General features: G+C 32.7%; 2 protein-coding genes across 3 annotated transcripts; one reads left to right on the forward strand and one right to left on the reverse strand.

The window, feature by feature from the left end:
- Positions 1–11,017: 11,017 nt before the first annotated feature.
- Positions 11,018–14,956, forward strand: LOC140884766 (2-methylene-furan-3-one reductase-like). Its single transcript, XM_073291615.1, has 3 exons — positions 11,018–11,215; positions 12,945–13,431; positions 14,497–14,956. The coding sequence occupies exons 1-3, from the start codon at positions 11,039–11,041 to the stop codon at positions 14,766–14,768; spliced, it is 936 nt and encodes a 311-aa protein (XP_073147716.1). The 5' UTR covers positions 11,018–11,038; the 3' UTR covers positions 14,769–14,956.
- Positions 14,957–16,358: 1,402 nt separating this feature from the next.
- LOC140882947 (uncharacterized) lies at positions 16,359–19,489 on the reverse strand. Of its 2 annotated transcripts, XM_073289210.1 has the most exons (6): positions 19,301–19,489; positions 19,008–19,066; positions 18,584–18,635; positions 17,227–17,443; positions 16,852–16,981; positions 16,359–16,763 (listed from the first exon to the last, which is right to left on the reverse strand). In XM_073289210.1, the coding sequence occupies exons 1-6, from the start codon at positions 19,437–19,439 to the stop codon at positions 16,638–16,640; spliced, it is 723 nt and encodes a 240-aa protein (XP_073145311.1). In that variant the 5' UTR covers positions 19,440–19,489; the 3' UTR covers positions 16,359–16,637. The 2 variants fall into 2 exon arrangements, with proteins under 2 accessions (XP_073145311.1, XP_073145312.1); XM_073289211.1 differs by lacking the exon at positions 18,584–18,635 and having other exon boundaries at positions 17,227–17,456.
- Positions 19,490–21,852: the final 2,363 nt, after the last annotated feature.

The following is a 21,852-nucleotide window of genomic DNA, read 5'->3' on the forward strand; positions in this document are numbered from 1 at the left end:
CCTACCAGGAGCCGCTCATTGTCCGTGCAACCTCTTGGCACTGGCGATCATTCCCCGCCTCCTCAATCCCGGGCGTCACATAAACCCAACCCCGGGCGTCACATAAACCCTCTCCCTTTATTAATGTATAGATAACGTGTGTAACTATGAGCGAACACGGTGCGATTTGGCTCAATTTTTACAATTAATTTAAACCGAGAAGCCATATATAACTCGTTTTGAAAGATTTTTAACGGGTTTTGAGATAAAATTTCTTATGCGGTTTCCTATTTTTTTCAGTTAGATGGTTTTTACCGTAATAAGAGATTAGCAAATAGAAGACATGACATTAAATCCAATTTTTCTAGCAAATGATCAGTTAACATACATAACTAATAATTATTAACCATTGTTGCACATGCAATGTGTGTCTACAAAATACAAAAATAAATTCAACATAATTTTATAAAACTCCAAAAATATAAATCTATTGTGATCTTGGAATTATTTTTGTTTTAGATGATATCGTGGCAAGAAACAAGTTGAAAAATTATTGCCCAAAAAAAAAGAATAACTGTAATAATAATAAGAATAACTGTAATAATAATAATAATAATAATAATAATAATAATAATAATAATAATAATAATAATAATAATAATAATAATAATAATAATAATAATAATAATAAGGGAAATTTCGGAATATTGAAAATGGCTTCACCAAAAAGTTTGTTATATTAGGAGGTCTTTCTTTATTGATAGTATAAATGAAATATTTTGATTTTTAAAAAAACAATACGATTATAAATTTAGTCAAGAAATAAAGGAATATTAATAGAGTTAAAATCTTGAACACAATTTTCAAAAGACGAGATAAGTTGTGAATTTATTTTCCAGAAGCTCTGAAATACTCGTGACAACTTGCAACAAAATTAGGAATAAGGTGGAAGTAGGTTTTGGACCAAATATAAAAATTGTTTGAAAAATATTATTATTATTATTATTATTATTATGTTGAATATTGAATGTTGAATGTTGAATAATGAGTTGTAAAATGTGGAAAATTAGTGTGTGATGATGTAGATGATGATGTATTTATTTTTGGACTAATCTCAAATGTGGATCTATAAATAGGTCTTCATTTGTGATGAAAAATACAATTGAATTGAGAGAAAAATATTATAAAGTGTAGAGTTTGATATATTTTAAGTTTTTGGAGTATTTACTTTTTACCGTAAATTTTTACTTTTTCACAACACGTTATCAGCACGATCGCTCGAAGGTTTTCTATATTTTTCGACGCTCCAAAATACAAGAAGAAGTCAAAAATATTCAACAAGTAAGAATTTTTATTTTACTAATTATATATTTTTATTGTGTATATATTAATATATAATATCATGTATGAAAAAATAAGTTTTTTTTTATCAAAACTTGTTATAAATCCTGGGAGAATGTTAAGACGACATCCCACACTCCCGGTAAGGGATACGACAAGTATAAAAGCCTCTAAGGTTTTTAAACAATAACGTGATATATATTTATTATGTATATATATTAACTATATTAATATATAATTTCATGTTATTATATAAAAGGTTGTCTATGACACTGACCTTATAATAACGTGATATGATATATATATTATTGTGTATTTATATACTAACCATATTTGTATAATCTCATGTTATTATATAAAAGGTTGTCTACGACACCGATATTATAATAATGTGATATAATATACTATACCTGACTTTATACTAACTATATTGGTATAATTTCACAACATTATATAAAAAGTTGTCTACGACACTGACCTTATAATAATGTGATATGATATACATAATTATTTAATTATGATTATCATTATATGCATTGCATCATTATCACAAATTTTTATTCAACACATACTCGATTTTTTTCTTTACCCCCAACGGTCACAAACGGCTAAATTTTTGCCCTATAAATATGTTCACTCAAACTCATTTTCAATCACACCAAATTCACTCTTTCTCTCAAAATATTTTCTTCTCGGTTTTTTTTCGAAAAAGAAGAAGATGGAGTTTTTGACCTTTCTAAGGCTATTTTTCATAACGACTATGATCATCATGCTCACGAGTTTTGTACTCACCGGCGATTTTCCACCACAGATTTTTTATCTATTTATATACGCACTTGTAATTTTCGTCCTTCCATTATTTTGTATTATCATACTAATAGAAATTAACTAATAAAATGCATTGTTATTTTTCTAGTACCACCATATCAAATTTGGCAAAGATTGAATTCGTTGCGCTCGATATCACTGGAAAGAATTATATGCCATGGACTCTCGATGTAGAGATACATATTGAGTCATTGGGTCTAAGTGATACCATCAAAAAAATTAATATATCAACCTCACAAGATAAAGCAAAGGCAATGATTTTCTTACGCCGACATCTTGATGAAGGGTTGAAATATGAGTATCTCACAGAAAAAGACCCAATGATTTTATGGAAAGGGTTGAAAGAAAGATTTGAGCATATAAGGGAATTGATACTTCTGACCGCCCGTGATGAATGGAATTCGTTGAGAATCCAAGACTTTAAAAAAGTCAGTGATTATAATTCTGCGATGTATCGAATAGTCTCGCAATTAAAATTCTGTGGATTTGAAGTCACAGATATGGAAAATGCTTGAGAAAACGTTTTTCACTTTTCACGCATCAAATATAACTCTACAGCAACAGTATAGAGTGCGTGGTTTTACGAGATATTCTGAACTTATTGCATGTCTTCTTGTGGCAGAAAAAAACAACGAATTGTTAATAAGAAATCATCAATCCCGACCCACTGGATCAACGGCATTTCCTGAAGCAACTGTCGTAATGAAAAATGAAAACCAAAATCAAAGACATAGACCAGAATTTGGCCGTGGATGAGGTCGAGGAAGTGGGCGTGGACGTGGACGTAAAAATTATCGTGGTCGTAGTCGTGGCCGTGGATATGAAAATAATCGAGATAGTTATTTCAATAACTCATCTCAAAAGAACGTCACGAACCACCCACCAAAAAGGCAGCATGAAAATACGAGTGAAAATGAAAATCACTCAAAAAGATCTGAGAGTGTTTGTTATAGATGTGGCACTCCAGGACATTGGTCACATATTTGTCGAACCCCTGAGCACCTATGTAAACTCTATAAAGAATCGACAAAGGGGAAAGGAAAAGAGACCAATTTTGTTGAAAATAGTGACCATTTAATTGGTTCAACTAGTTTCAATACTGCAGATTTTTTGAATGATTTCGAAGACATTGATTAAAAGATTGGTGGGATTAGATTGTAACAAATTTGTATTTTTATGCATTCTTGTATTATAAAGCATGTTATATTTTGCATTTGTATTGTACTTAATTTTTCTTTATTGCATTTTTGTGAAGTTTGATATGAAAAATGCTATGAGCAAACATGGAAATAATATCATGGAAATTTGCATACCGGATAGTGGTACAACGCACACTATTCTGCGAGATGAAAGATATTTCTTTGAAATAAAACCAACAAAAATAATGGTGAATACAATATCAGGTCCTGTAGACTTGATTGAAGGTTGTGGTAAAGCACAATTTTTGTTACCAAATGGTACAAAATTTCTGATAAATGATGCTTTATATTCACCACAATCGAAAAGAAATTTGTTGAGTTTTAATGACATATATTCTCATGGATATGATACTGAGACGATAACTGATGGAAATCAGAAATATATGTGTCTTACCACATATAAATCAGGAAAAAAATATGTGGTTGAAAAATTATCAATGCTCCCTACTGGATTGCATTATACACATATAAGGCCAATCGAATCAAATATGGTGGTTAATAGTTCTTCAATATTAATCAATTGGCATGATCGATTGGGACATATTGGTTCAATAATGATGCGAAGAATTATTGAAAATACGCATGGTCATCCATTGAAAGACGAGAAGATCTTTCAGAATAATAAGTTTCAATGTAAAGCATGTTCTCTTGGAAAACTTATTATAAGACCATCGCCAGCTAAAATCCAAACTGAATCACCCATATTTCTTGAACGCATTCAGGGTGATATTTGTGGGCCAATTCATCCACCATGTGGACCATTTCGATATTTTATGGTATTAATCGATGCCTCTAGCAGATGGTCACATGTATGCTTATTGTCAACTCGGAATGTAACATTTGCAAGATTAATAGCTCAAATAATAAAATTGAGGAATCAATTTTCCGATTATACAATCAAGAAAATAAGACTTGATAATGCTGGAGAATTTACTTCCCAAACTTTCAATGACTATTGTATGTCAATGAGAATTACTGTTGAACATCCTGTTGCTCATGTTCATACACAGAATGGATTAGCTGAATCATTGATTAAACGTCTACAACTGATTGCTAAACCAATGATTATGAGAACAAAACTCCCTATTTCTATATGGGGACATGCAATTTTACATGCTGCGACATTAATTCGCATCAGACCAAGTGCATATCATAAATTCTCCCCATTGCAGCTTGCATTTGGTAAAGAACCAAATATTTCTCATCTGAGAATTTTTGGATGTATGGTGTATGTGCCTATTGCACAACCTCAACGATCAAAAATGGGTCCTCAAAGAAAAATCGGTATTTATATCGGTTATGATAGCCCATCAATCATTCGATATCTTGAGCCTCAGACAGGCGATGTGTTTACAGCACGTTTTGCTGATTGTCATTTTAATGAAGAAATCTTCCCAATGTTAGGGGGAGAAAAGAAACACATCGAAAAAGAAATCACATGGTATGTACCATCATTGTTACATTTGGATCCAAGGACCAAACAATGTGAGAAAGATGTACAGCAAATTGTGCACTTGCAAAGAATTGCAAATCAAATGCCAGATGCATTTGCAGACACAAAAGGGGTAACAAAATCATATATACATGCTGTAAAGCCCCTGCTCGAATTGAAATTCCAAAGAAACAAATTGAAGACACTCATGATGTCATAAAACGCTTGAAGCGTGGAAGGCCAGTCGGTTCCAAGGATAAAAATCCTTGAAAAAAAAAGGCATAGAGAAACACGATGATCATAAAATAGAAAATGGTGTTCCAAAAGAAATATATGATGATGAAAATGTTCTGTCAGAACCACAAACTGACGAGAATCGTGAAATCTCTATCAATTATATTAATACTGGAAAAATATGGAACCGAAAAGATATAGAAGATATTGATGAGATATTTTTTTATAATGTGGCATGTAACATCATAAATGAAAACGAGGATCATGAACCAAAAACCTTTGGTGAATGTAAAACTCGTCATGATTGGGCAAAATGAAAAGATGTCATCCAGGTTGAATTGGATTCGCTAAATAAACGTAATATTTTTGGACCTATAGTCCCCACACCTGAAGGTGTAAAACCTGTTGGATACAAATGAGTTTTTATTCGAAAGCGAAATGAGAAAAATGAAATAGTAAGATATAAAGCTAGACTTGTTGCACAAGGTTTTTCTCAAAGGCCTGGAATTGATTATGAAGAAACGTATTCTCCTGTTATGGATGCAATTACGTTTCGATATTTGATTAGTTTGGCAGTGTCTGAAAATTTGGAAATGTGTCTGATGGATGTTGTTACGGCTTACTTATACGGATCACTTGATAGTGATATATACATGAAGATCCCTGAAGGATTTAAGATGCCTGAGGCACAAAGTTCAAAACCCAGAGTTTTTTATTCTGTAAAATTGCAAAGATCATTATATGGGTTGAAGCAATCCGGCCGAATGTGGTATAATCGGCTAAGTGAGCACTTGATGAAAAAGGGATATGTAAATGATCCAATATGCCCTTGTGTTTTCATCAAGAAAACAACATCCGGATGTGTAATTATTGCTGTATATGTTGATGATTTAAACATCATTGGAACTAATAAAGAAATTCAAGAGGTTATGATGTACTTGAAGGAAGAATTCGAAATGAAGGATCTTGGAAAAACCAAGTACTGTCTGGGTTTGCAAATAGAACAAAAAGAATGTGGAATTTTTGTTCACCAGACAAATTATACAGAAAAGATCCTTAAACGTTTTAATATGGATAAATCAAATCCATTAAGTACTCCAATGGTTGTAAGATCATTAAACATAGAAAAGGATCCATTTCGTACATGTGAAAATGATGAAGTTATTCTTGGTCCAAAAGTACCATATCTAAGTGCCATTGGTGCCCTTATGTATCTTGCAAATTGCACTAGACCAGATATATCTTTTGCTGTAAATTTATTGGCAAGATTCAGTTCATATCCAACAAAGTGGCACTGGAACAGAATTAAACATATATTTCGTTATCTACGAGGAACGACAGATTTGGGACTTTTGTACTCAAAAGACACCAATCAATTTATCATTGGTTATGCCGATGCTGGATATTTATCTGATCCACATAAGGCACGTTCCCAAATCGGATATGTATTTACTCGTGGAGGCACCGCAATTTCTTGGCGTTCACAGAAACAAACACTCGTAACAACTTCATCAAATCACGCTGAGATTATTGCGCTACATGAAGCAAGCCGTGAATGTGTTTGGCTAAAATCAATGACACAACATATCCAAACTTCTTGTGGATTATCAGTAGACAAGAAGCCTGTGACATTGTATGAAGACAATGCTGCATGTATTGCTCAAATGAAAGAAGGATACATCAAAAGTGACAGAACAAAACATATAACCCCAAAGTTCTTTGCCTACACTCAAGAGCTTGAGAAGAATAAAGATATTGATATCTGTTATATTCAATCAAGTGAGAACTCATCAGATCTCTTCACAAAGGCACTTTCCACGAAGATATTCAGAAAACATATATACAACATTGGGATGCGCAATCTGCGGAATATGTGAAGAATCACTCATGTTAACATGAGGGGGAGTTTACGTGGCTGCACTCTTTTTCCCTTACTATGGTTTTTATCCCACTGGGTTTTTTCTAGTAAGGTTTTTAACGAGGCAGTATAAAACACGTAATGAAGACAGTCATCATATCACGATCATCATCACAAGGGGGAGTGTTGAAAAATATTATTATTATTAATATTATGTTGAATATTGAATGTTGAATGTTGAATATTGAGTTGTAAAATGTAGAAAATTAGTGTGTGATGATGTAGATGATGATGTATTTATTTTTGGACTAATCTCAAATGTGGATCTATAAATAGGTCTTCATTTGTGATGAAAAATACAATTGAGTTGAAAGAAAAATATTATAAAGTGTAGAGTTTGATATATTTTAAGTTTTTTGAGTATTTACTTTTTATCGTAAATTTTTACTTTTTCACAACAAAAATAACGAATATGAAATTGTATGATTAATTAAAAAAATCCTCAAATTATGTGGTTTTGGTCCGTGCGGTTTTTCCTTCAAATTGCTACCAAAATATTTTGTTTCTGATGGGGTTTTAATTTTTTTTTTGAATCACGATTCATTATAAATAAAGTTAGATATATCGATGCGTTTTGATTCAGTTCGTTTGGTTATGACAATTTTGAAGAAATTAAAAATTCTCGAGCCTATTACACGATTTATGTTAGCTTCACTTTACTAACCAAAATAAAAGAAAAGCCCAAATAAAAATATAAATCTCGTTAGTGTTATATTTAAACCTAAAAAAACAAACATATATGTGCCCCTATGAGGTGTTCAAGTTGATGAAGTAGGTGAACTTTTGACCAGCTTGGACTAGTCTGTCGCAAAGGGTTTGCCCAGTGTGGTTTATCTGACTAGCGTAGTTTGCAGAATATTGCGTTAGTCCGGGGGTTTACTCAGAGCGCGGCTGCGGGTTCTGACGTCATAAAAAAAATAGAGTTAAATGTAGAAGAAGAAAAAAGCAACCTTTCAAAAACAAAAAAAAAACTAAAATATTGTCATTTCATACTTGGTCTGGGGATGCTTCAACTTTTTAAGCTATTTTTTTTAATCATGCTAATTATATGTGTTGAAGTATGTTTTTATCAGATTGAATAAGAATGGATAAGAGATTAGATCGAATAGTGCAAATCAGATGAGTTCAGTGATCAGATGAATTCATGGTCCAGATCGAATATTGAGATCAGATCGAAGTGATGGTCAGATGAGTCTTCGAATGAGTTCATGCAGATCGATTGCTCGAGTACTGTGACTTTATTAAAATTCAGATGGAGTTTCCGTAAAGCTGGAAGCTTGAAGGCAGATCAAAGCAGATCGAAGTACAAGAGCAGATCATACTGATGAATGAAGGCTTATCGGATTGGACCATGTTGACTTTAAATTGGGCCGTAAGTTAGTGTTGACCTAAAGCCCAAGATGAAAGTCGGTTTAAAACTCCAAAGCTGGAAGCTTGAAGGCAGATCAAAGCAGATTGAAGTACAAGAGCAGATCAGACTGATGAATGAAGGTTTATCGAGTTGGACCATGTTGACTTTATAATTGGGCCGTAAGTTAGTGTCGAGCTAAAGCCCAAGATGAAAGTCGATTTATAAGCAGATGGAAGCTGACCGAAACGAACAAAACATAAAATCAAATTCTTCAGAATATATTGAGAGAGAAGAAGGAGAGATTTCGGAGGAGAAAACTAAGATGGTGTTTGGCTAAGCTTATTAAAAACAGTTTATAAGCTGTAGCAGCTTATAAGCTGTCAGGTCTTATTTTAAAAATAAGTTGTTAAAGTGTTTGGGTGAACTTATTTTAAACAACTTAAATATGTTGATTTGTTTGGTATTATAAGATCTTTTTATTGTCAAAATTATCAAAAGAATATAATATTACGAAAGTAATGTAAAATAGTAATATACATACAAAAATATTTTAAAATTTATTATAAATGTTAAACATATATTAAAACATTAAATTATTTTTAATTTTAATTTAGAAAAAAATTTGATAAATTATGTACAAAAAATGGGCAGAGGGCAGGGTGGAAATTTAATAAAATATATAAGGATAATATGGAAAAGTAAAATATCAAAATAAGATCTTTTTTAAAAAAGTAGGGGTCACCTTACTTTTTTAAAAATAGCTTATAAGCTGTCAAACAACTTATTTTGACAGCTTATATAAGCTGTTTGACAAAAAATTTGTCAAACAGATTTACAGAGCTTATAAGCTCTTAAACAGCTTATAAGCTGTTTTCAAGAGCTTATAAGCTCACCCAAACACCATCTAAGTGAAGATTGTGACGGGAAGAATTCAAGGATTCAATGCTTGAATTGAGTTTGTATCTAGCTTGAGAGTTTGTCTTAGTCCATCTCTGTAATAAGCTCTATTTTTTAGCTTGAATTGTTCTGTTGGTGATTAATAAAAGTATTGTGTTGCTCTCCCGTGGACCTAAGCAAATTTTTTGTTGAACCACGTAAACACTTGTGTCGTTTATTTGATTTTGCGTGAGCGTTGAGATGGATTTGCGTGCGTTGGATTTTATCTGGGGTTGTGTTCTTGTTTGGTTGTGTGATCGTTTGTCTTGTAATTCTCAAATATCAAAACTCTTTCGGATTGATTCCTAACAATATGTTCAATAATTTTTATAACACAAAAAACCTAATAGAAATTAAAATTTTAAATTTAATAAAAAAAATCACGATATAATTTATATAAATATCGATGTACACTATTTTTGTTGTACTGTTTTTTTACTTACATATTATTTTTTTTAATAAAATATGACAAAAAAATTGAATTTCAATACTTAAGACTTAACCGTCTTTACACTCTCTCAATAATAATTAAACTTTGGAAATAGCCCTTTCATTAGGTGAGATGTCCTTGTTATTTAAGTTTTTTTTTAAAAAAAAAAAAAAATTAAGAGCCAAACGTGTCGTCAGAGGCCAAACTCTATCCTGTCGAGCCAAAAATATACTCTCTCTCTCTTGAAAGCTGACATAATATTCCTTTCAATGATCATATCTTGTAATAATAAAATTATATATGAAGTAATTAAGAAAATTAAGCAAATGGTACAAATTATCGAATAGATCTTTCGTGAGACGATATGGATTTATATCTGTGAGATCTAAAGTCTAAGTCCCCTCGATCACCCTTCCTTAAACATAAATGGTCGAAAGAGACGAGTCAATCCTGCTCATATTTATAGTAAAAAGTAATATTTTTTCGGTTGATGAGATCCTAGCATATGGGTAATACCCAAATCATACATCCAATGGTTCCTATTTTTACACATAGACGTAATTAATGATATATTGTTGACGTGGCAAATCATGGGACATTAGATCTATCATTGAGGTAATACCTATATGCTAGGTTGAACTCTACATATTTTTTCATGGCTGACCCAAGTAGCATATCCTTTTTACATGAGCTTTTGTATGATTATCCTATTCACCTATGATATAACAAATAATAGAAATAAGTTGACTGTGTAACGATCTCATAGATCTACATATGTGAAACGAAATTCATTTATGTAGTAAATAGTAATAATTTTTCATAAATCGATCTGATCGGATATCTATCCTACAAAATAAACTGTGAGACTAACTTGCAAGCGTCTTAATAATTAAAAAACCTATCAGTTCTAATTCTTATACGTACGCATAGTATAATAGTAATTACCTTTATAAAAAAGTAAAATTTGTACTATCTTCTTTCTTTTTCGTGAGCGTAGTGTATATAATTTTGTATATATAATCCAAAGAAGATTACAAATTTACAATACACCAAGACTCAAAAAAAATATTTGTTGAAAAAAGCTTACAAAAAACATAATCTCTATAAATTTTTTAAAATAATCTTTAGATTTTTTTAATAACCTAAAAGAAATGTGCAAAGTATGTTTGGACGCAAGCCAATCTGGTTTAAAATCCGGCGGTGTATTTTAGTACTTGTAATAACAAAACTAAGTTGCTTACAATTTTATTATATGGAGTACTACTAAAATACGTCATCGGGTTTTGTATCATTTCAGTTGACCCTAAAGATACCCTTGCCCTGAATATTAATATATATGTGTGTGTGTGTCAAGGACTCATGAGAAAGAAATCGATTCAATAGACAAAAGATGCAAAAAGCTTGGATGTATGAAGAGTACGGTCCCAAAGAAGTCCTAACATTTGGTGATTACCCAATTCCTACTCCCACCAAAAACGATCAACTCCTAATTAAAGTACGTGCTGCGGCCTTGAATCCCATTGATTTCAAGTTGCGTAACAACCTTCTAGTCCCTCTCGATTTCCCGGTAAGTCTTCGAGAACTCAAAAATTATTGTCATAGGAAGGATTTGAGAAACCTTCTAGTAAGCATTTTTCAGTTTTTTTTTCATAAAATTTTACAAAATTTCAAAATTGTGTGAGAAAAAGCCGAAACATGCATCCTAAAAGCTCTCCCAAATACTAACTTAAACGCAAACGAGCTAGCTTGATTAAAGATTGTCTTGAGCTTCATTTCAAATGAAGTACTCAAATGAATCCCGATGATGCTAAAATCGAGTTTGAATACACACAACTCATGTAAAGGCGGAGGCCAATCTTAAATTGTTTCCAGTAATATATATGTTATTGTTTGGACCGTCAAAAAAAATATATGTTATTGTTTGGGCTCAACAATAATCTTAATCTATATTAAATTTTTATTTATTATAAGATTTATTCTAACTCATTTTCTGAAATATATAAGGTAGATTTGGTCTAGCCTATTCTCATATATATATATATATATATATATATATATATATATATATATATATATATATATATTTGTGTTGTTTGATTTATAAAATTGTTTAAATGAAAATGAAAGTAAATGAAGCACATATTCTTCTTGGCGTCATTTTCTTGTTCAGGTTCTTCTCATTCGCTCCAAAATTTCAATTTTTATGTGGATATTGCATGTGTTTCTTTAATTAAGATGTATTTTGTTTTTGTTTTTGAATTGATTGATTTCATTGATGTGTTGTGAACTTGTGATTGTGACTTCTTAGAAATAATAGTGAAGTGGATTGCTGATATATTTTTTAAATGCTTTCATTTAGTTTCTATAACTTTCTTTGCATGTTTTGCATTCTCCTCGTTGAAAAATGAAAATAATTTGTGTTTTCAAATGATTTACCCGCAGACTTTATAAATCTTGCTGATTTCATTAAGAAAATGGAAATGAAAATTTTTGCATTTTAAAGTTTCTTCACTTTTTTTATAATTAAAAATGAGGCACGGTGTTTTTTTAGTGGCTTGTGAGTAATTTTTTCATTGTGTGCTTTATTAATTGATTGAAACATCGTATTTTTCCTTTTGAGTATATTATAAAGACATAGATTTAAGGAAAAATTTAATATATTATATATATGCGAAACTTATATATATTTGTGTATATATAACTAACCACCAAATTTTTTTTTGGAATCACATCACTTGAAACATTATATCTTTAATAGTTTATATTTTTTGTGTTTGTATATGTATATATCTAGTTTTTTAGTTGACATTAAACGTTTTACAACTTAAACTCAGAATTTTTGAACATTCAAATTCATACGTAAACATATACTTTTTTTCATATATATCTAGTAAAACTTAATTTGTTGTGGAGCAATAATTAGTACCCATGCAAAGAGAGTCGTCCATATATGGTGTTTTAAATCACTTTACAACTTACACCATTAACACCGGCTATCAATATTTTTTCTTAAAATTGCGAAAACCACTTGAATCTTAATTGGTATCCCAAATTCACAACTATGCTCACATATTCTATTCCCATGAGCTATAATTAATTTGGATCATATTAATTTGTACTTGTTTGGGGAGCTAGTAACAATTGCTCCTACAAGCATGAAAGCTATCGAAACATGACGTTAATTTGTTCTCAGTTTAAAATATTTGGCATGCATCGTTACCGAGTGTTGCAAATCACGTGATTTGTTGAATTCGTGGTTGTGTTATATATATTGTTGAATTTCGCAAAGCTTTCAGATTATCCCCGGGTGTGATATGTCTGGAACCGTAGTCGGAAAACACGATGAAGCCTCGAGATTCGAAATCGGGGACGATGTGTATGGGAACATTCAAGACTTCAACGCAAAAGGGAAGCTAAAACGGCTTGGATCCCTGGCGCAATTCGTGGTCGTGGCGGAAGAGCTGGTGGCGAAGAAGCCGAGAAATGTGTCGTTCGAGGAGGCGGCCAGCCTGCCGGTGGCGGTCCAAACGGCGGTGGAAGCATTCAAGACCGGTGGTTTCCAAGAAGGGGGTTCGGTTTTTATAGTTGGTGGGGCTGGTGGAGTTGGGAGTATGGCCCTTCAATTGGCGAAGCATGTGTATAAGGGTTGTTTGGTTGGTGCATCGACTAGTGGTGGGAAAGTGGATTTTGTCAAGGCTCTGGGGGCTGATCGAGTGATGGATTATACCAAGACCCGGTATGGACAAATCCAGGACAAATATGATCTTGTTATCGACACCGTAGGTAAATTTTTTTTACATGTTTTATCGCACTATATTATGTATTATCTAATTTTTTTGAAAAACAAGAAAGCAAAACAAAAAATTCATAAAACCAAGTCAATAAGTCGCGAATTGCAACGTTATTAAGATAGTATTTGGGAGAGCTTCTAGGAATCACTTCTCAGGTTTTGTTTAACAAAATTTTGAAAATTTATTAAGAAAAAGTTGAAAAGTGATTCCTAAAAACAATACCTAAGTCAGTTTGGTATGAATCAAAGATTTGCACGCATCATCATCATGATATGTTGAAAAGTGAAAGGAAAAAAACATAATCAAGATGGATTGAATTTCAAAAGTCAATACTCCATCTAGACTCCTATCTTCTTCAAGAGTGTGTACAACATGAATACACCATCAATAGAATCCGAGAAAATACAAATATTGGATAAAGTCGCTCATCCTCAAACAAAAATTCATGTCATAACGAATAGTAGCCAACTCCGCACCTTTGAGAGATGAAATTATGCAAGGATCAATTAAAATGTGATTATTAATATAATTTGATAGGATATGAAGTGGTTATGAAAAAATAATAATATGTTTAGTTTGATGGATTAAATTTGACATTGATTTTTTTTCTCTTTTCACCATGTACAGATTTATAATCCTTCTAAAATTTAGGATTAAAAATCATTTGTAAATTTCATTATTAACGGGCTTAAGAATTTTGAATTATTTTCAATTTTACAACTAAACATAGGATTAGTCAATATTAATTATGTCATCTCTCATTTATCAAGGCAAGTCAACGCTGCCTTAATTGAACTATAAAATGTAGCTATAGTGTGGGCTTTTTCCCGATCTCACGGGCCAAATAGTTTGAGCTGAAAATCAACCAAACGTTGGATAAGTGTGAGTGATTATTATCTTAGCATCATGGTTATTAACTTATTGTGAAGCATGAATCTTCGAACCTGAAATTCAATGACATAAAGTGTGATTCAATTTGTAGTCATTTAGAAAATTTTTGTTTCATCTTCCGAAATAGAGTAAAACCAGATATCATCGAGTTTACATACTTTCTCAGGTGATTCGAATAATTCGTACGTGATGGGCAAGGAAAACACCCCGATTGTGGACATAACATGGCCTCCATCAAACCCTAGAGCTATGCATTCGAGCTTGACGGTGTCGGGGGAGATTTTAGAGAAACTCAACCCATTTTTAGAGAGTGGAGAGGTGAAAGCAGTGATTGATCCAAATGGTCCATACCATTTGTGTGATGTTCTTAGAGCATTTGAATATTTAGAGACTGGGAGAGCCAAAGGAAAAGTTGTGATTTCTCACTTTTACCCCTGAAATCTCGCATGAATTTATTCGGTTTTCCAGAATAATTAATAGTAATTTGAAAATCATGTTAAGAAGTTGGAATAGCATCGTGTAAGTCAATAGTGGATTTAATAAGTGTTGGAGAGTGTTAGATCTACTGGAAAAGTTGTGAATTGTGATATGCATTTGAATGAGCTAGTAAACGAAACATACGTTGTACGTGGTATACTATTTGATAATATTTATTTTTTTAGTTTGGTGAAAATCAAATACTTATATAGATTTATTTATTTGGAAAAATAAAATATTCATCATCCTCATTCATATGAGATAATACATATAATAAAATTACGTAATCACCAAAAATTATGTAACCAAGTCGCATAATTTTATTTAATTTTAATTGAACAATGACAAACCATAAAAAATCGGATGAACAAAAAAAATTATGTAACCACAAAAAATTATGTAACAAAATTACTAACACAACAATAAATTAAGAGGAAGACAATTCAACTCACTCTCTTTAATCTTTAATAATTAATAATTAATAATCTTTAATATTGACACAAGAGCAAAATGGATACTACACAATTCAATTCTCTTTTTTTAATACATATATTATAATTAATAATAATCTTTAATATTAACACAAAGACGGGGTCAAAAAAAAACACAAAGACAAAATGAACACTACACAATAACTCCCCCACACAATTCAACTCTCCCTTTATAATATATATTAGAATATTAGATTAGATAATAATAATAATAATAATAATAATAATAATAATAATAATAATAATAATAATAATAATAATAATAATAATAATTTTGACACATGAAGAAAACCACCATTACACAATTCAAATATCCCTTTTAATGTAATTAGTATTTCACATTTGCGATGCCAATTTGTTACGAGTGCTTGAAAAATTAATTAAAATACAAATAAATTAAGATTAAATTTTGATGAAAAGATTTGAAATGTAAAAATTTAAATGTATCTTTACTGTTTAAATAACTTTAAAAAAAATCAAATTCATCTTGATATTTATTTACGCTACAATTGAACTAATCACAATGTATTTCAAACATTTAGAATATTGAAATCAATTTAAATTCATTGTGGCTATAGGGTATTACAATACAATTGAACTAGATTTATTAATCAAAACAAATACATATCAATTAATAATTATATTCTCAAATAATATATTTTAAATTGATAAAATGATATTTTTTTCATTATCTATGTTACAATAACACATATATATTACGTATTAAAATTACAACTCAATAAAGAAATTATAAACACAACCGAACCATATTCTGATATATTTATATATTTTGAACGATTAATTTCAATTATAAAATGTTAAAAAAAATTGTGGAATTTTTTAATGTAAAAAATTATGGTCATAGAGTTTTAATAAATCTGTCATCTACTGGATCATGTTTTCAATACGACATCATCACAATTCACAAGACACTTGAAAATGTTGCGAACTGAACTTTAAAACAGTTTCCAAATTTTTATTTTTTTTTAAAGATCAAACAGTTTTCACTCTGAACACTTAAAAGTTACAAACGTTGTTTTGCATCTACAATACATTAAAATATAATATTGACCCCAAAAATCCATCTGAGACCCTCATAATATTATGGCGCAACAGTATAACCTTAAATTTCGGAGTACATAACAACAGAGTTGCGCATGACTTTAGCAAGCCTATAAAATACCAATAGCTATTTCTTGCGGATGATAATTCGATTTCGTGCCAGGAAAAGAGCCCAAAAGTATTGCACGAAAACTAACAAAACTTCTCACTCCAATCCACATAAAAAGAGGAGAGAACAAAACCTCGCCATGGCATTGGAATCGGCTACTCTTAACAATTATGTAGTGCCAAGTGAAGGAAGTTGAACCCCTAGTCTTGATGTCCAGCCTTTACGTTTCCGGTAGGCGTCGATTGCCTGTAATCGCAACCTTTCTTGCGAAGCATCCTGCGTCGTCTTCAAAACCTGCAACAAAAATAACCATATCATACAGGTTAATTAGATAGAATCGTTACTTTTGTTGCAATTGAAGTGAGAGGGGGATGGATGGAACCTTGGGAACTGCAAGTAACTTAGGTGGAGCCACAACAACTTCTCCAAATTTTATTTCTTCGTGGCCCTGGAAGTCCAGGGCCTCGTCTGTCCTCGCCTTTTTGTGTTTCTTCTTTCTATCTTCCAGCCGCCTGCATTTGTTTATGGTCATGACGTGTTTGTGAATTTAAACAACTATTCTTCTCGTGGAACCAAATATTCCAGAGTAAATACCGAGTTAGAAACATGAATCCTTGACACAACATGAACACCAAGTTTAGATGTTCGGCTAAAAAGGAGTAAAGAAAGAATCTAATTTTATCTATGTAAGACCCATTTTGGGAGGCAAAAACAGCAGAGGAACTGACGATCTTGAGATAATGACAACGAGGCTTACTGCTTTTTGCGTTCTTTTCTTTTGGAAACAGCAAGGCCCAATCCCGCTGGACCTTCAAATCGGAGGTCCTTCACTCCCTGTCTTTTCCTTTTCTTCTTCTTCTTCTCATGTGAGCTATGTTGCAGCACTTGATCACCATGTTCCGTGTGTTCTGCCACCAAATTAGGCTCACTTCTGACCCTTTTCGTCCCTCTAGTTCTAGAATCACATTCTTCCCCTGAAAGAATTCTCTACAAGTAAATCAGATATCAGAGGCAAAAAAGAACGATATGACACGTGTATATAACTGAAGATCTTAATTCATAGGAGAGGCAGAAATCACAGCTTTACTGGATGGAAAAACCCTTCAAACCAATTCCTCAATTGAGGTACTTTATACTTTAAGTTAATTGCTTTCCCATCAAGCTTGAATCTAATTTCAAGTTTTCAACATTTCCATCATCCGATTTTCTTCATTTTTACACCACTTTGAACCGTGTAGACAAAAGTGCTCCAAGGCATGCCCCTAGTGCAAGGCACACTGGTGGCAAGCCAATGCAGACCCAAGCACGCTGACGCCACATAGGTAGGTGCCAGCCTCAGAGCAGACCTACAATTAGACTCTGGCACGCCTGGCTAAATTTTATCTATATTTTCCCCTATTTTTTATTTATTATTAAAGTATAATTATAACATACCTAGGGTTTTCTTTACTCACTCATCATAGTAGCCCAGCCTACAACCAAAACCCGCAAATGTGTGCGGCCGCAGCAAGTGACAGCACCTCGGGCTAGTTGTCTTTTGCATTATCTCAGGCATTTAGTGTCTCTAGGGCAATTTTAATTCGTTTATTTTTAAATACTTCGGTAAATCCTCAAAATCACATTTCGATCTCCAATAGGACCACTGAAATGTATTAGTAAATATTTTATTACACTTTTGCAAATGGTTTTATTGGATAGGCTTTCTTATTGATTATTTAAATATGGGATAAATCGCTGCAATGAATATTTAAATCTCTTCTATTCCAATGCTTGAAGAAGTAGAGGTATTTGGTCATGATGTAGATGAAGATAACGATGTTTAGATTACTTATTCTAAGAGGTCAATGGAAACTACAAAATCTACTATGCGGAAGAAGCAAAACGTGAAACAACCTGTAAATATATATTTGATGCCTAGTAAAGAGAAAGTTGCACACAATAGGAAGAAAATGAACAAAATGCATATGGTAAAAAGGAAATGCGTGAGAAAACTTGCAGGGATACAGCTCAATGGAAGTATGATGCCCCATTTCCATTCAATGGTGTTAAATATGTCAACTTTCAAGTGATGATTGATTGGGCAATTCGGCATTGGAATGAAAGCTCCAAGTTACCATAATGAGGGCTCCTTTGCTGAATAAGGTGATGTGACAAAGATGCTGAAATCTAAGAGTAAAAACAAGTATGGTCACTCTGTTATGCATAAAGGGTGGACTAATAAAAAGCATTGAAATTTCGACATGATTCAAGGGATCGAATTGAACAAATCCTTTTGAAGGATATAGATGATAGCAACAAATGGCGAATGGGTGGAAGGGTCAAAAATCAACTGGAGACACTGATTTTGTATTTGATGATTTGGATGATTCTCTCACATCGAATACAGTTGACAGAGCATATACTAAATTACACCAAAAGAATATCCAACAGGTCCATGCATAAAATCAGACTCGCATTCTACAAATTACCACTCAAGACAGACAAAAACATGTGTGCATGTGGAGTTAGGTGAAGCAACAAAATTTAACAAGGACACACCTTCTCAACTCCACCTCGGGCATTTATCTTCATAGCATTTAATGGCTTTTTGGGAGTCCCTGAAACATAAAAAACACATCCAGCTCGGCCATCAAAATCATCACATAGCTAAAGAAAAAATTTTGAGGCAAAACTCAAGCTCATATACAAACACTTGGACCATATAAAACAAAAATGGACCCCAAAAAAAAAAAGAAAATGAAACTGAATTGAAATAGAACACGCAATCTCATGATCCACACAAAAATTAAAATTCGCCCCAAATCACACTCGAATAGAGTCGGGGGACCCACCAGAGAAAGACAGGAGTTTACGAAGTTTGGAGGGGAGAACATCGAGGGAGGAGGGATCCGGTGGCGGCGGGAGTCTGGTGCTCCCTCCATGCGCCGCTCTGTAATTCTTCTCCCTTCTTCGCTGCCCCTTCCCACCCATAGCTGTTTGCGCCAAAACCCTAGTTATGAATTTTATCCACAGAATCCTAAATTATGCCTCGTCTCTTTAGTTAATTAGGCCATTCGTTTTTTTTTATATATATATTATATTATATATTACTATATTATTAAAATAGAACAAACTTTCAATTAATTAGTGAAACTTGATTTGAAATTATCATTATTTTCTAACTTAATTTTCAATAAAACAAAAATTATTAGGCAAAATAGTCATTTTATACGGTTTTCTTTTTTCTAGCCATTAAAAGCTCACTTTGTGCTCTTTAATATTATTTTATTTACAAAAATGACACTTACTTTATAAGATATATATATTTTTTGTGAATATTTGTTTAGGAAAACGTTATATTTTTATTATTTTTTAATTTTACAATTTATTATTAATTTTTTTCGTTAAAAAAACGAAATGTACGAGCAAGCTACGCGTACAGCGAAATACTAGCATCTTTTTAAAATACGTTGCCTGTGATTAAAATACAAATATTATTACCGTAAAAAATACAAATATTATTTATTGTATACATATATTATATTTTTGTTTCAAATTGATTTAAATTTAAAAATAAAATGAATGCACAAAAATGAAAAAAATCATGGACAAATGAAGTTGAAAATAGAGATAATTCCGTTTGAACATATACTTATAAAACATTTTTATAAAAAAAAAATTTAAAAACTTTTTATAAAATATTTTTAAAATTATTTTACCCAAGTGCTCTAGGTGATTTCGCTACTGTCAACACACTCATTCACGAAGGGGCTTGGAATGCAAGCTCGGTTCGTGACCTATTTCTTGTCCACTTAGCACAAAGAATCATGGCCATCCCCTTTGTCCTTAACGCTGTTAGAAGACACCAGATTTTGGATTTTCGATTCAAAGGGCAAATATACAGTGCGAGATGGATACAAAGTAGCTACTGGTTTCTATTATTCCCTGGCCTCCTGCTCCGAATTTCCCTCCAAACGGTGTGGTGGCACTTGGCGTGGACGCTGCCTATCCCCCCAAAGTTTGGATATTTTGGTGGCGTGCACTAAACAATATTATCCTCACGGAAATGAATCTCCTGGCCCACCATGTATCAGTGCAAGGAATATGCCCGATGTGTCACTATGGTTACGACTATACTTGTCATGTACGCGTTCTTTTGGTGTCCCGTGATGAAGATGTTGCTGGAAAGGAACAATATTTAGGCAGCTCTTAAACACAGGTACAAAATCTTAACATCGTTTGACGTGTTCCTATGGATGAACGATCAGTTGAATAGAAAAAGATTTTGAGATTTTTATGATGCATGCTTGGCCGTATGGCAAGAAAGGTTGGGCCTAATACATGATAAAGGCAAAATAAAACAGAAGGCTGAAGTAGATTGGAGTACAGCCTTGTTAAGAGACTTCCAGGAGGCACGGGCCATGTTGTCTTCAGGCCCAAATAGCAGATTTAATATGTCACAGAGGAGTTGGACCAGACCGTTGTTAAATCATCTGAAAATGGATGTGGATGCATGTAGTATCCCGATTTTATTTCTAGTGATTATTGGGGTGCCGAGACCTCATTTCACTTGCGTTTTTCCTCTTTTCTCTCTCTCTCTCTTTCGACCCTAGGTGTTTCTAATGAGCTTTAAAACCATTTTAGGCGTCGTTTTGGAGGCCGGATGATGGCGAGGCGCTACCCGGGATCGTAGCATAGTTGTGCTTAGGTTTTGAGGGCATCCTCATCAAAAGGCTAACGACGGATGCAGGTATACTACTAGACTTAGATTAGATTATGTGAATAGATATTAGTCTAGCTAGTTAAGACTTTTAGTAAGCTATAAGTGATCATATAGTGACTATATTGCTTAAAAGCTTGGACTCGAGTATCCGGGTGGCTAGGTTGCTTGAGTTTCATGATTTGAGGTACGAACGTACTATCCGAGATACCCTGGTTGAGTATGAATATTCTATGTTTGCATAATTTATGGGCATTACTGATATGTGCATTAATTATGTCACAGATATCATGTTGCATACATAATCATGTGGAGCATGTTTCCATTGATATTACAAGTAGAGGGATCGCTCAGCCCATTATATTTTTGGATGGATTTCATGAACTTTTGGATCCGGTTATGTCCACGGTTTATGGTATGAGAGTGCCGCTTGATGCGACGTCTCAGCATACTACATAGCATGCATGACGCCTTTGACTGAGTATTATTCTATCGATGATAGGTTTTTCGATACCCTTCACTTGCATTATGCATTCACAGCATGTGTATACTCTTACATCTGTACTGAGTGTTGTTAGCTCACGTCAGCATATTTTATTGAACACCTCATTCGACGGGGCAGTTGCAAGTTTCCCAAGTTAGGGGACCAGGTTGTAGTTGGTGACCAGGGAGTTGTGGATTAAG

Source organism: Henckelia pumila, chromosome 2 (assembly GCF_033568475.1).
Source record: "Henckelia pumila isolate YLH828 chromosome 2, ASM3356847v2, whole genome shotgun sequence".
NCBI classification, from domain to species: domain Eukaryota; kingdom Viridiplantae; phylum Streptophyta; class Magnoliopsida; order Lamiales; family Gesneriaceae; genus Henckelia; species Henckelia pumila.

What these genes read in the sequence shown, in the direction of transcription:
- LOC140884766 (XM_073291615.1), top strand. Translation starts at nt 11,039, where the DNA reads ATGCAAAAAGCTTGGATGTATGAAGAGTACGGTCCCAAAGAAGTCCTA. An exon ending in TAGTCCCTCTCGATTTCCCG is followed by an intron (nt 11,216 to 12,944) that starts GTAAGTCTTCGA and finishes CAAAGCTTTCAG; the next exon opens with ATTATCCCCGGGTGTGATAT. An exon ending in TCTTGTTATCGACACCGTAG is followed by an intron (nt 13,432 to 14,496) that starts GTAAATTTTTTT and finishes ATACTTTCTCAG; the next exon opens with GTGATTCGAATAATTCGTAC.
- LOC140882947 (XM_073289210.1), bottom strand. Translation starts at nt 19,439, where the DNA reads ATGGGTGGGAAGGGGCAGCGAAGAAGGGAGAAGAATTACAGAGCGGCG. An exon ending in TAAACTCCTGTCTTTCTCTG is followed by an intron (nt 19,067 to 19,300) that starts GTGGGTCCCCCG and finishes TTTATGTTTCAG; the next exon opens with GGACTCCCAAAAAGCCATTA. An exon ending in GCAAAGGAGCCCTCATTATG is followed by an intron (nt 17,444 to 18,583) that starts GTAACTTGGAGC and finishes GAATTCTTTCAG; the next exon opens with GGGAAGAATGTGATTCTAGA.